The sequence below is a fragment of the Sinocyclocheilus rhinocerous genome, unplaced genomic scaffold, assembly GCF_001515625.1.
Source record: "Sinocyclocheilus rhinocerous isolate Xijiao unplaced genomic scaffold, SAMN03320098_v1.1 scaffold753, whole genome shotgun sequence".
NCBI classification, from domain to species: domain Eukaryota; kingdom Metazoa; phylum Chordata; class Actinopteri; order Cypriniformes; family Cyprinidae; genus Sinocyclocheilus; species Sinocyclocheilus rhinocerous.
The window spans coordinates 1,000,104-1,015,991 of record NW_015655991.1 but is presented as its reverse complement, the minus strand read 5'-3'; the positions used below and the strand labels follow the sequence as shown (position 1 = coordinate 1,015,991).

The following is a 15,888-nucleotide window of genomic DNA, read 5'->3' as shown; positions in this document are numbered from 1 at the left end:
TTTTATTTCACACATTTGCAAACATGCTTTGTGTTGCTGTGCACTTTTTTCTGTATTGTGAATGATTTGTAGATTGTACACTCAAAAAATTCTCTGTATTTTCATATTTTTGCGTATTTCCCAATCATTTCCAATGGAGGTGTGCATACATTTTTGACCGCGAACAACACAAGTGTGACTATTTTTTTACGACCATTTAGCTTTTTCAAACAAATTAGATGACTAACTTTTTAAGACTAGTCTAAGCAGTTTATGCAACCGGCCCCAGAGGGTTAATTGTTTTACCACCTTCGACATCAAGGCACTAGGTGAAAATATTGTTTACGTCATGAAAAAGCCATCCAGCTGTGTTCATTTTGAGTTCATGGCTGGCTTATCAAATGAACCTAGCTCTAAACATCCAATAGTAAACAACACATGCCTTTCATTGCATTAAGGAAGTGTAAAGTTCAGGCCAATTGTGTTGTTAGTGATCAAATTATCCACATGGTTCACAACATGATATGTTTATTACACAGAACTGCAGGCCTCAGGCAGTTTTTCCTCAGTTGTTTTACCCATCAGCTCACAGTCTGCTTAGTGTGTCCCTGTTTGTCTCCCTAGTGGCAAGTTCGCAATGTACACTGCCGCTGTCCATGGTGCTGATGAGATGGCCACTTGCTCCTGACTATACAACTGGAAGAATGGTATTATGTTGAGTTACACGCTAATGCTCTTGAATAGTGGCTCTCTTTCTGACAAAAACGACAGAATGCATCATTTATTTATTGGTGCAATCACTGTGTTATTGTCAGTGTGTGTGTGTGTGTGTGCGTGGGTATATATTGGTGTCTACCCCGCCGCACATGCTCAGACTAGGAGTTCCCCCTCCGCTCGTAGGCCCCTCCCAGACACGCGTGAGAGTGATCCGGAGCTCTGAGAAGAGCCTCAGTTGCACGGGACCACAGGAACGTCGCTGGATCCCGGGAGGACCGGAGCGAGAGACGCCACCGTGGAACTGAAGTTGTGCTCAGGTATAAGATTATTTCACAACCAGCGAGGCCGTGCGGGTCTGTTACACGAGCAATGTGTGACATCAGATCGAATTTGACACGTTTAGAATGCGATACTGTAATTACCCGAACAAACGAGATGAGCGCGCTGATTTATGTTGATCGTCTTGCGTTTTAAGCGCGAGAGGTAAATCTTGCCACCTGACGGGACGCGTGCAGAGGCGAAACAATAATATTCCGCTTTTATTAGATGGAGATTCGTGGCGGTTGCAGGCATCAATTGTCATATATTTAAAGCTAGTGTGTTAACTAGAAGCCTACTGCATCTCTTCGGTGCATTCGGGCAAAGTAGAGCCCAATTGTTCTTGAACAGCAAAGGAAAGCACTTTCCGTTGTATGTCGTTAATTAGTTGTCCCCACGCCTTGCGTTTCTTATTAAGATTAGTTTGACCACCGGGCTGACAGGAGTGGGCAGTTCCTTGGTCCTTAACGGGAACATTACTGTGTTTTAACCCAGAACAGTTAATGCAACGTTCATCTGATGACATGTTTGTTTGAATGGTGAAACCTTATGGTGTAGTGCCGTTTGTGATCTGGTTGACCTAATCAGATCAAGCATTTGTAGTATATTAAAATATATTTTTATGAATTAGCTACACATTGATGACGGTTTTGATTACTAATTTATCAGACAGAAGTAATACATTCATTTGTTAAATAATTTATTAATATCTTTAAGGGAGACACACAGTCTATCACTGTGCAAAGCAATTTATGCTTTCCAATAAATGTACCTCCAAATTATACATAAATGACAAAAGACCACTGCAAATTAACTCCCCATTATAAAATTCAACTGGTTGCTGTGTTTTAGGACATTCTACCTGTGGTATCTAGATGATTATTTGCTGGTCAGGTGGTTGACCAGACACCATGTTCTAAACATGGAGAGCTCGTAAACTTGATTTTTACTAGTCTGTCGAGTTCATTAAGTCTGTTCTAGCTTGTCTAAGTTGGTCCAATCTGGTCATTAACTGACTGATTAGTCACCATGTTCTAACACCCAGATTGCGTACCTTAAACTGTTATGACCAACTTGGAGGTGTTTTATTGCTGCTCTAGAATTTACTACTCTAACTAGTTCACTAGGTGTGTTGTAGCTGCTCTAAGATGGTCATTAGCCTAGTCCATTCTGGTCATTAGCTTGTTGACCAGCATGTTCTAAAAGCCAGCTTGACCATCTTAAACTGGTGTGACCAGTTGGTAGCTGGTGTGTTTACCAGCTAATGACCATTTGAATTCAATTAGTTAGATGCTTACCAGCTAATGACGATCTTAGACTAGGTAGAAAGCTGCTGCTATGTCCCAAAATAAAGCTACCATCTAAAGAGTGATCCAGCGGGGCTAATGAACTTTACTAATTTACTAATCTAACTAGTTCTGTTCTTATCTTATAAGCTGGATGACCAGCCAGTGTTCCATAAACCAGCTTGACCACCATAAATGTGATGACCAACTGGTAGCTGATTTGTTAGTGGTCCAAATCTGTTTACCAGCTAATGGGGATCATCTTAGACTAGCTAGAAACCAGCCACCATCTTAAACTGTATTTTCTAGCACGGCTAGTAAACATTATCAGATTACTAGTCAAACTAGTTCACAATTGTTTATTGAAATGTACAAATTAGTGATTTTTTTATCAAAACTTGCAATTATTGATATAATCATAGGCTGATGATGATGATATATGTATATTTCTGTCGAAATTTGTTCTTGTTTGTGACACTAAAGGAAAAAAAAGTGTTGAGATTTTAGTTTTAGTCATGCAATTTGTAGTCAGTAGTAAACTGCATTTCAGAAGGAACCCATCCAACACTGACTGCAGTACATTTTAAATTTAGCATATTTTGTAATAGTGATGGATTCAGCAATGCATGTTTTGAGTGTTCATTGTAAGTCATGGAGTGTGAGGGGTAATTCTAGGCATACTGTATGGTTGGTGAGATGACATGCTACATGTATTCATGAGGTGGCTGCAGTGACGCAGCTGGGATACCCTGAAATGGTGATTGTCAGAAAGGGGAGGGGGTTTTCATCATCTTTGGTGCACTGTCTCTCTGCCTGCTATCCAGTGCAGCTTCCTCTCTAGCATTCTCACGTTTTTCTCCATCTACTCTACCCCTCTTTCTACTACCACAGTAGGAGTTTCTGTAGGTGGTGCACCACAGTGGCCCTGCCATCCCGTGGGATTCATACAGTGCATTATCTTCAGGAACTTAATTTTCTGGGTCTCACTCTGCTTTATTAAGCATTATGCTTAATGTGAAAAAACAAAGTCGAGAGACCATAAATTCCATCATTCCACTACCGTGCTTGTAACCTTTTATGAGCTAGTGGTACATAAGTTGGCTGTGAGGGAGAGTCAAAATGCCACTATCTGTCTGTCAACTAGCATATTACATATGTCATTAGGCTTAAGGCATTCCACATTCATAAAACCTTATGAACATATGCATATGATAATCACATGATATTCTTGCTGCTTTGATCCCTCAGTTCTACTCGTTGGAACCCTGAAGTGTGAATTCCACTTGCAAGCCTCAGCACTCCCTACCTGTTTCCTCCCGTCAGGAGGTAGAGGAGAGATGGTTTGCCTGTGTGGTGGTCTCACTGATGTCACGAATCAGTCACGAGATGAGGCCAGGCACCATCTGCCGTGCTGGCTGTCCAACTGCAGTGTTTTCATTTCCTCAGGTGCTCCAGTCAAGTGTACTGTACAATCCAGTTAACCAAACCAGTCCCACACACAAGTTCTCTGTTTAAAAAGCGAGATACTATAAAGCATTTTAAAGGGAAATTACTGTTTCAGTACACATTAAGCTCAATCATGTACATTTGTGGCTTAATGTTGATTACCACAAAAATTGATTTTCACTTTTCTTGGAAAAAAGCAAAGGCCTTGTTTACAATGAGGCACTTACAATGGAAGTGAATGAGGCCAATTTGTGAACTTTTAAAATCCGCACCGTTTCAGTAGTATAGCCATGATTTGTTAACAATGCGCATGCTAAGATGATTTAATTGTGAAAAAAAAACTAAATTTCTGTATACAGTTTATGTAAATTTATGTCTAATTTTATAAGTTTGTCACCATGACAACTTAACACCATAAACCCTAAAAAAAACTGTGAAAATTATAACTTAACCAGCTTTACAGCTCAAATAATATGCAAGTTTTAACACTTTCATAGGTAAGTGGCTGACCATAACATATATTTTTTTCTTAGACTTAGATTTTTGTTTGTGATAATCATTGTTATTTTAGTATTATTTATATGTAGTATTTATTAATATTTTGAATTAACTTTTATTTTTATATTTTCCGTTTTCATTTTAATTTTAGTTTGTTTTAGTTCTTTGTACTCTTGTCATTTGTAATTTTTTTTAATTCAAATGTTGCTTTTATTTATAATTTTAGTACTTAAACTTATTTTATTTCTGGTAGTTGCCATGGCAACATTTTGTTTCATCTAATATTTATATATATTTTTTATTTATTTCAGCTTTATTTTAATAAAGAAAACTATTTTAATAGTTTTAGTTTTAGTTAACTGTAACAACACTGGTGGTAATCAACGTTGTCACAAATGCTGTCAAGCTTACGTTACTTATATTGAATCCAGAATATTATAACTTGCAATGATGATGTTGTTATTTCAATCGCCAATAAATGAGATCATCAAGATGTGGAAGAAGCTTCATCCCACATTTGATAACTTGATATTGCTTGACCATATAATGATGAAGCTGTTATCATCTATGACTCCAGTCTTTACATTTTCACTGCAGAGCTGGCCGTAGAATGACATAAGCTAGTTTTCTGTCATTAGTGCAGAGAGAATGGACAGAAAGCTGAAGACATAATTAATCTTCCTGAAGGTCTGGGAGTGGAGATTAATAATTCACCGCAGCTCGACTTGTTCAGCTCTCGAAACTAGCCTCTGAGAGAGCTGTGATTGACAGACTGCCCATGCATTTCAGACAACACGTCGGAAATGTACAGAGAAATGGACAGAAAGATCCTTTTCTGTAGATCTGGACAGATACGTAGTGCTGTAAGCAGCATCTCTGGATAAGATGTTCTCAAGTTTCGCTCATCTGAACTACTTTCAAACTCTTGAATAGCTCTTATAGACTCATTCAGTCAAAAAAGGTATTCCCCAGTCAATGGAAGAGGGGTGCTAAACCGACACACTCATCCCAGTAGGCATCGCTTTTACACTACCAGTCTCTGAGATGAATACAGCCCTGTAATGATACGTTCCAGTTCAACCTGGATTTGAAGCAAAGTGTCCCAGCAGCGCAGAGTCACAGTTACATGGTTCCTGCCACGTGACTTCATCTCCTCCTGCCAGGCAGAGTAAGTGTGTGCTGTAGATTATCAATGCTAGAGGGACGCGTTCCTTCCGATCTCTAAAAGAAAGCAGTTGCATTGTGATTGTATATCTTTTTTGTCTAGTCTTATTGTGTTTTTAGATTCTCTCAGTCTCATGGAGTCTGGCCAGGTGCGCACTTTTGACTTTGTTTGGTCCATTTTGCAGCTTACACTGACCTAGAAATGCCCACTTAGACAGGAAAAAAGAAAAAAACAACATCTGACCAATATGCAAAGTGACCAGGTAGAGTTTGTTTTATTTTATTTGACATTTAGGTTATACATTAACGTCCAAAGTTTTGAAGATTTTTTTTTAAGAATATACTCACCAAGGCTGCAATTATTTGATCAAAAATGCAGCAAAAACAATAATATTGTGAAATATATTATTACAATTTTCAGTAGTTGTTTTAATATAGTATAAAATGTAATTTATTTCTGTGATGGAAAAGCTGAATTTTCAGCTGTCATTCATTTAGTCTCCAGTGTCACATGATCCTTCAGAAATCATTCTAATATACTGATTTGGTGATCAGTTGAATAATAATTTGGTGATCAATTGAATAATAATAACAAACCAACATGGGAAAATGAATTCAAATAATGTCACTGCAGTCAACCTAAAAAAAAAAAATAATAATTATATATATATATATTATACACACACACTGCTGTGCAAAAGTCTTAGACCACTAGTATTTTCACCAACAAAAAATGGTTTTAAGCCAGTTATTACATTTTTTGCTGTAGTGTGTCAGTAGGAAGCATACCTGTCAAACATTTCCAACTGATAAAACTTGTGCTCCCACACCTTCAGAAAGCATTTCATTTTGGAACTGGTGGTGAATTAACTCCGTTTTTATGAGCAATATGCTTGAAACAAATAATGAACGAACACAAAGTTAGAAAGTCATGCACGCATGCACACAAATGTTCCTGTTGAAGAAGGTGATGAGCTCTTTACCTGAGTTGACAGGAACAAGAGCGCCGTGTACTGTGTCTGCACTGCATCTGTCTCACATTGCCAAATCTCTCTCTCTCTCTCTCTCTCTCTCTCTCTCTCTCTCTCGTCCCTTTGTAGGCTGAAAGATGTTCTCCTCTGTGAAGGCCTTTGAGGGGCAGCATTACTCCAACCTCAAGAGGCAGTGTCTACAGAGTGAACGTCTGTTTGAGGACCCACTGTTCCCTGCCGTTGATGACTCCCTCTTCTACCTGGGTAACAGGATCGGCCGTGTGCACTGGAAAAGACCCGGGGTCAGTGCTCAGAACTCAAGTCTCACAGTTCTTCATTTAACAGATAGCATAAAAGATGGGATATACAGTAGGTCTGCACTGCTTGTTGGAAAGAGATTGATTTTACTTTGTTAAACCTTTAAAACAGAACCTTAAAGATTAACACATTCAGTTTCTTTTAAAGTTAATCTATTTACATTTCAAGTTAAGTCAGCTGTGTTTGTATAGTGCTTTTCACAATGCATATTGTTTCAAAGCAGCTTTACAGAAAATCATGATGTTAATGTTTAGAAGTAAAGACATTTATAATGATGAAAAAGGTTTCTATTTCAAATAAATGCTGTTCTTTTGAACTTTCTGTTCATCAGAGTATCCTGAAAACAAGTTGAGAAATGCTAGTACTGCTTACACATTGTTTAAATGACTAATAATTACTTATAAATGGCCATGCATACCAATAAATATAGGTCCTTTAGTTTTTCTCTTATAGTCTAGATGCTCAGCAAGATGCTGAGAAATTTTAGAACAGCGCAGATGTGCCAAAAATTGAATCCTGCTTGTTATCAATCAATATATACGTTGATCAGTAACATACTGTTGGTAATTCATCATCAGTCTAATCAATAATCAGTGTTACTGTCAAGCCAAGGCATAAGGAAAGGTCAGTCTAAAGCATTCATCCGTAATGGAGGTCTGTCATCCATCACTGGATGACAGTTTACATCTATGTTTTTAGTTTGTACTGCAACTATACTAAAAGTAAACATAGGTATACTGATAGTTTACTAATTAATTACTTGTAGCATTTTTAGTACACTTTGAAGTATAGTCTCAGTAAACTACTAGTTTAGTGGTTTATACTGCAAGTATGCTCGTAAGTTTTCTTAAGTGAACTTTACATCATACTTTAAGTATACTACTATGTCCCTATTTAGGTATTAATTTGTATATATTTTGTTATATGAATATCTGAACATACAATCATCAAAAGAAAGAATGGGATATCTGCTTGTAAACAAAAACATTTTATTCTAGCTCCATGCATTCTTTTTTATAAACACATGAATGCGGGTAAGTTTCATATAAAAAAAAAAGATTTTGAACAAAAAGAGAAGACTATGAATTGGATGCAGAATGATTATCAAAACGTAGATGGAGTCGATCAACTCCCCAAAGCTCTTCATGGGTCGACATTTTATTCCATAATGTTACAGTATATAAAGCACATTTCTGAAAAGTACATAAAAAGTAGACTGAAAGTATAATAATAGTAATAGTACACTTCAATAAACTTATTTTTCGTAAGGGACAGAAATTCCAAAAGTAAATTATAGTTTCTGTTGTTTTGTTTTTCTTTTTCTTTTTTTACTTTGTTTTTCTGAAAATTATTAGACTGGGTTTTCCACATACTTTTTTGACCATATAATGTCAATGTTAGTTCACAAGGACACATTAGATTTGGACACATCAGAGGGGAAATAGACATCAGCAGACTTCTTGAAGCATCATGACGGTTTTCCTGTGCTTCATTACTCTTTTCTGAGTTAATGATACATGAAGATGTGTAATAGCGCCTCCTACCGGATAACAATGAAAACATGGATTCCTGGAGCACAAGTATAGCTCAAATATATTTAGACTTTTTCTAAGTATAAGTCAAGTATACTTAAATGTAATTTTAAATATATATTTCTGAGAAGTATATAAAGCACATTTCTGAAAAGTACATAAAAAGTAGACTGAAAGTATAATAATAGTAATAGTACACTTCAATAAACTTCTTTTTCGTAAGATAAAGATTTCGTAAGCTGTGTGATACTACCCCCCCACCCCATGCCCGTCTCGCCCAGGGGCATACTAAGTGTCAAGCCTGTCCAAGTCAATTATCCCTTTCTCTCACTCACTCACTCACTCCTGGAACGATGCCCGACCCAGAATCTCATTCGCACACACACTCGCTCAAACACACCAGTGAGGTGTTCCAGTCCGGGGCGTCTGAATTGCAACCACAGCAGCTCCTGTCGTCATTAATTCAGGCTATAATTGAGGCGGACACTACAGTTGGTTCTGTCTGTACCACAGTTCAACACTGCAAAGCTAAAATCTCCACCTTCTTAATGGGCACAGAAGGAGCAGCGGGGAATGTGGGAATATAGGGATCAAGTACAGTGCTAATATCACATTCATTGTGTTGTAGTGATAATTAAGACTATAGAGACGGAATAATGATGCTCAGACTGTCTCTGCATTTGAATTCATACTTTTTTATATTGCTTAATGGGATTGTGAGGAATATTTGTAGCCTATTGTGAGCTGCCTAACTAGGAACAATTTAAAAGCATCATACCCTGTTGAAAAAGGAAAAAGGGAAGAAAAAAAGAAAACTGGTCTCCCATCCTGGCCAGCTGAAAAGTGGCCAAAGCCCTGGCTGAAAATGTGGTCAGCCAGAGTTTTTGAATATTATTTTAATAAAATATTTTGAATTAGTTTTTTTTTTTATATTGTAAATTTTCGTTTTATTTTTAGTAATTTTGTTTTGTCTCACTTTTATAAGGTTTCGTTTTTTTTCTAATATTTCTATTTAACTTTTCATAGATTTTTATTTCAGTTTTAATTTGACTAATTTTAGTACTTCAACAAACTTTATTTCATTTATTTACTAATGCAACATTTGTAATTTTTCTAATGTTTTTCATCAAATTTTTATATTTTATTTAATTTAATTTCAGCTTTATTTCAATTACCAATAATAATTTTAGCTTGAGTTTTAGTTAACAACAATGTATTCAGAATCATTATGTTGCCTTCTAAGATACCTATTTTTGGACAAATGAGCATTATGTGTATAACGTATGGATGAGCTTGGTGGAAAAAAAAATCTGTCCAACCAAAATTTATGTTATAAATCATTCAGTACTGAAAAAATAGATAAAAACAGTAAGCATGATTAATCAGTCTAATTAAAACATGACTTTTTTTTTTACCTAGTATTTATGTCAGTCTTTTTCATTTTTATGCCTTTTGTGCAGCCTATGATGGCGTTAGCTTAGCAGCATGCTAATGCCAGAGTGAACAGCTGTGTTTGTATTGCCTTTGTAAATAGACTAAATATGTCATATCTTGTTTTATGAGGTTTATTTTAGTTTGGATGTTTCCTTAGAAAACTGCAGTCTATGTAGAGAGTATAGACAGCAAGGCAGCTCATTTGGTTTAGAGCTGTATACATTTGCACATTTGCTTTTTGTTTATATGTCTCTTTCTTTATGAGTTTTTCCTCATTCGCTCAACTGCACACACAAATGGCTTCTTATCAGACAAGTGTTTTATTGATTAAACTGATGTCAGAGCGCTTTTGAAGCTTTTAAATAGATTTGCTAGATTCGTTGCTGCTCACTTGTTAATCAAAAATCTGAATCGTAAAGAACTGTCAGAAATGAGAAGGCAGCAATGAATCACGTTACCGTGGATTGATATTTAACCTATTAATATTTTAGATATTTAACCTTAACCCAATGACCTGGCATTGCTCTCAGAGGGATGATGGTGCCTTGAGCCAACTCACCGCAGCGAACCAAATTTGTATTCTTGTCTGAGTCCAACTTTGACTGAATAGCATAGTGTAATGAATGACAGAGTGGTAATATCAAAGGGTCTGATGGAAAATCAGTCATGCACTGTGATTGTATCAAGGTTTTTTAATGCAGACCACAAACAAAAACAGAGTTGTAGTGTCGCCGTCTGGGTTTCTTGGCTCTGGAATAGAGAAGTGTGTCTACCGTGTGCTGTGTGTACGTGTTTCACCTTGTGAATTTGACATCATTGCACTCTGTTCTCACGCACCATGGGGAATGCAGACCACAAACAAAAACAGAGTTGTAGTGTCGCCGTCTGGGTTTCTTGGCTCTGGAATAGAGAAGTGTGTCTACCGTGTGCTGTGTGTACGTGTTTCACCTTGTGAATTTGACATCATTGCACTCTGTTCTCACACACCATGGGGGCATGATGAAATGTCTCATCTCTAGTGGTTTGTGTGAGTTGTTGACAGGGTGAAAGAAGCCCAGCGCTGAAAGAATGAAATGTTGCGCGTGTGAGTGCAGGGCTGGATGTGTGCCGGATAGCAAGGAGAGTCCTCGCCTGCTGAGCTGTGGAAATGATTTCGGATAGCACAATGTGAAAGACAAATGAGTGTTGTGAGAGCGAGTAAATTCGGACTGTGAGAACATGTATTTTATACCTCCAGAGACTAACCGAACCAGCAGGGGTGTCATGCTCAAATGGTTTTCAAGGGGATCTTGGCTCAATTTGTACCTTAGGCGAGATGAGACATGACCACTGGGGGGAAAAAAACACTTTTTAATAACTTTGTAATTCTTAAAGTGTGAGACTTGTTAGACTAGCAGTTATGTCTGGGTAAAAATGTAGATTTCATGTACATTCTTAATAGTGATTCTTAACATCCAAGACCAAAATAAATTTTCAGGTTTCTGAACTGAATGCAAGAAGAAAAATCAATGTGTGTGCTGCAAAATAATGGCAAGAAAACAAGTCTTTCTATTAAGCATTTAGTCTCTTCCAGGGCTCATTTGTGGCGACTCCTTTGAGAGATTGTCAACACGGTGGCAAAATGAGCTATAGCCTGTGAGTCGCTACATTCCCCTCAGCTTCTGTCACTGTGCCCAGTGTATGCCAGCTGTTTAAAGAGACCCAGACCTTTATGTTTAGGTCACTCAAAATCTCTGGCTACCCATTGTTTCTGGGCTATGTGTCGTGGTGGTTTTGACGAGGTCGGTGTAGAGGTGTGCTAGATGCCGTCAGAGCAGAGGAGAGTCATTTGATTAGAGTTTCAGAACTCTACTGCTTCATCTAGATTCATAACTTTAATTAAATTAATTAAAGAGCTTGTGCCCTGCTTCTGTCTCCAACACTTTTTCAAGTACTGTGTTTTCCTCCTCCTTACATTAATCAAAATAAAGCAAAATGTACTATATTTTTTGATCAAAGTACTATGTTTTTGGACATGGTTGCTGCAGTCTTTCTTAAAAGATACATTTGTTTATCCCAGGTGCATCTTTGCCATTCACACTGTGCTTTTCTTCTCACCAGTTTATTTCTCTTATTTCTCTCTCTGTTTCTCCATCAGGAGCTGTGCGATGATCCTCGCTTGTTTGTGGATGGGATCAGTGCCCATGACCTGCACCAAGGGCAGCTGGGAAACTGCTGGTTTGTGGCGGCCTGCTCCAGCCTGGCTTCCCGAGAGTCACTGTGGCAGAAAGTAAGTTACTATAGAGTGGAAAACATGTGTCTATCCTGCATATAATGTTCCCTCTAAGCTACAATGTTGTTGCCGCGCAGATGGAAAGAAATCAGCGCAGAAGACAGATACCATAATATTCATTCATATAAAATATAGAAATTTCTTAAATCAGAGCAAATACCATGTTTCAAAGTCCATCTTAATGTCCACTGGCTTTCAGTATGGAAGTGCAGCTGTGAGAAGACTTGTTGAAATACTCAGCATTGATTAATATGCAAGATAAAGAGAGCGTACTAGAATTTGGAGGCCATTATTAGTCTTGTGATCTTGACAAATAACAAAAACATGATCAATATCATTATTTTGTTATTATAATATAATTATGTTTAATTATGTAATTATGTTAATAAATTGTTTAATTCATGAATTTGGAATAAAATACAATAATGATATTTAGAATTGTTTTTAAATGACTTTTCCCTTGATATTATTAATTGTATTTTGTCATATATTTTTCAATATTTATTTATTAATGTATTTTATAAAATATCAATTTGTGTACATTTTGTACACATTGTTTAGTGTTTGTTTTATTTTTTACTGTTGATTAAAAATTCATAAATATATAGTATACTATATAATTCTGACATATATAAATATAGAATCATTATAGAATTATATTATATTAAATTATATATCATTTTATGGCTGAATGGTTTGCCCAATAAAAATAGGTTTTTCTCAGCAAGCACAAAAAATAGTTAAGTACATGTATCACTTTTCCCTTGATACTCTAAGCTTGCAGATGTCTCCCACAAGACCTGCGTTGTGGGATTTAAACCTGCATATTCTTGCATATTTTGTCAGAATATCTTTTTGTTATCTTACATATTGAGTGTGTTAAAGTGTGAGGATGAGCAAAACAGTCTCTCTGAGCTCCATTAGCAGCTGTAAGTGGCATCCTGCCATAGTATCTGTGTGCTCTATTAGGAACCATTACCTGATTATGTTTAAACAGGGGAGAGAGATCCACTCACCTGTGGCTTCGTGAATGTACACATGCATACCTCGTAGTCCCTGTATTTCAGTTTCTGTTGTAGTTTTGTTGGTGGTAGACAGTTAATGGTTAATGGTTTCTGAGCTGTTATTTAGCTTAAATGTTAAGCTTCGGTCTCCCTGCATCCTCCCCAGGGCTTGAAGTGTTTTCCCCTGCCTAGGGAAACATTTCCTCTCCCCTAGAAACACACATCATCATGAAGGGGTTGACTTTTAGGGCTTTCCCATGTGACTGCTCTCCCCCGTCCTGTCATTTGTTTTCCTGACAGGGTCGGGCATTGATAAATGAAGGTGTGTGTGCTACTATCCTTGCCCCGTGTCTTTGCAGCAACCTTTTATCCCACCCAATCACATGCACTCAGCATGGATACATACACAAGGGCAGTGGTTATCAACCAGGGGGTCACAAAATGACTTAAATCATTTAAAATAAGACAAACCATGCATTCAAATAAACTAAAACAACTAACAACCCCAACTGTTTTTTCTTTGAAGAACCAGAATTCCTACAGTTTACAAACACTTGGATATATAAAGTAGTCTGATTTAAAAAAAAAATATGATTTCTAGACCAGGAAAGTCATGAAAATGTATAAAATGTTATAACTCCATTTGTATATATTTATTAATACAGTATATATTTTATTAATATACATTTTTGTATTTAAACCAAGCTCAAAAATATTTTATCAGGTAGAAATTGTGAGTAAAATATTTTTTTAAATTCCTATTTTTAATCCTCATCCAAAAAATCAACTGAAATAGTGGACATTAAGGACCTTGAAGTTAAAAAGATTGAGAACCACTGCTCAAGGGCACTGCCATCACACCCCAGTACAGTTATTTGCATCAATTATTTAAAGAATTAATAACTACAACCGCTAAAAGCACACGTTTTGCTTTATTCATGAATAATTTTAATCTTCTTGAATTATTAGTGTGATTTATGTTGGGTTACCTCCATTAAAGTCTCATCACAGTCAGAAAAACAGTTAAACATGAACAATCAGACAAATAAAGCTCATCAAATTGCATAAAACATTTAAGACCTGGTCATAACTTTACAAAATTAAATTTTATAGGTCTTTAGGAACATAATTTTAAACTGCTAGGTCTAGGTTAAGTAGACTGAACAGAAAGCCGTCGTACCCTTCAGGTTCTCTCACTTCTGGAACTCTATGGAGCACTCGATGTTCTCCGGACTCAAGCCGTCTTCGAAGGCGAACAAAAAATACATCACCTTGCGAACCTTGGCCAGCTCGGCTATCCTCTCGCCGAACTCCTGGGCATCAGCCTCGTAGCATTGAAGGAGTTCGTCATCTGTGCTTTTCCAGAAGAGCCCGGTCGGTTCGAGGAGCTGGCGGGTCATGAGGTGGGTGAGGTCGGGTGTCCAGAGCTGGGAGGTGGCGATGATGTTGAGGCGGCCAGGTGCGCACATGCGGATGTTCCAGCGGGTGAAATGCAGGGCCTGTTCGGAGAAGTCCAGGTGGTAGACGTGCTCGTTGGACTTCAGTAGACGCTCTCCGTCTTGGCGTTTCTGGCCTCGCTGCTGCAGAGACTGTACGCGCAGACGCATCATCTCCGTCAGCTGTATATCAAGGTTGAACGTCAGCTCAAGAGACATGTTCCCAGTGAAGATGTTTTGAAACCTGACAGCTTAGGGCTTCTTCTTGTTTTTTTTTCTTCTCTTGTCTGACCGGATTAGGCTTGTTATCCACCGTGTGACCTCCTCTTGGCTCTGCTGATGTCTTCTGCGGTATGAGTGCCACAGCGAGACCTTGTGCTCTGAAACCAACTTATTTCACAGTGCGGGTTTCTGTTTAGATGTTTGTTGCTCTGGGCAACAGAAATGCTGGGTTTTCCAAGAGGGAATTCGAGACATCTGTGTTTGATACATGTGTTTGTTTCATAGAGTTTACTCATGACTGATTCTGTTAGAGGTGAACAGAACTGTGGGTCGGCGTGTCACCTGCAGTCAGCATCACAATGTGTACCTGAGCCCAGGTAATGGACCTGCTCATCTTGGAACAATTACCAGAGAGGTGTACTTGAAATCTAATCTCTGTTCTGTCCCAGAGGACTTGCTCAGGATGAAAGAGATGTAGTTGTTCTATGCAGCTTCCAAATCACCCTGGTGTCCTTCTCACAACTGTTTAACATTCAGGAAATGCTGCATCTGCCTGCATTTATGAACATTTAAATTGATAAGCAATGACATGAACCTTATCCACTAAATATTACACAATATTGGAAACTCATCTAGTTTAGTGCTCATTTTTATGGTGTTTTTGTTCGTATTTTTTCTTTTGATGAAAATGTCCTGTAAATTTTGTCATGTCATTAATTTTAGTTCTGTCATGACAACTCTCGGAGGGATTGGCATGGTAATGTACATGACAATGTTAAAGGGGTCATATGATGTTGCTAAAAAGAACATCATTATTTTGTGTATTTGGTGTAATGAAATGTGTTTATGCGGTTTAAGGTTCAAAAAACACATTATTTTCCACATACTGTACATTATTGTTTGTCCTATATGCCCCACCTTTCTGAAACGCGTCGATTTTTACAAAGCTCATCGGTCTGAAAAGCGAGGTGTGCTCTGATTGGCCAGCTATCCAGTGCATTGTGATTGGCCGAATACCTCAAGCATGTGACGGAAATGTTACGCCCCTACCATACTGTGATGCCCTGTCCAGCCGGAGCCGGAGACAACAACATTAAAACCCATTATAAACAAGGCATTTGTTGCATCCAGTGGGGACATAATTACAGATTATAATGACTTATACTGTCTTTTTACACGTTGCGTTGCATCGCGCCGCGTAAACATAAAACCATGTCTGAATTTGTGATCAGAGAAACGACAAAAAACAAGCGCTACTCTACACTGCTCAAAACTCGCATTTGAATCATCA

The 15,888-nt window shown here is 37.6% G+C and overlaps 2 protein-coding genes across 2 annotated transcripts in view; one reads left to right on the top strand and one right to left on the bottom strand.

Moving 5' to 3' along the window:
• The first annotated feature begins 936 nt into the window (after positions 1–936).
• Positions 937–15,888, top strand: part of LOC107718981 (calpain-5-like) — a 30,257-nt gene continuing 15,305 nt past the window's right edge. Inside the window, exons 1-3 of the mRNA XM_016526255.1 lie at positions 937–1,013; positions 6,509–6,681; positions 11,801–11,932. Coding sequence (XP_016381741.1) covers positions 6,517–6,681; positions 11,801–11,932 — 297 coding nt within the window. The 5' untranslated portion in view covers positions 937–1,013; positions 6,509–6,516. The remainder of the gene's footprint in view (positions 1,014–6,508; positions 6,682–11,800; positions 11,933–15,888) is intronic.
• On the bottom strand, positions 14,133–14,594 carry LOC107718982 (olfactory marker protein-like). Its single transcript, XM_016526256.1, has one exon. The coding sequence runs from the start codon at positions 14,592–14,594 to the stop codon at positions 14,133–14,135; it is 462 nt and encodes a 153-aa protein (XP_016381742.1).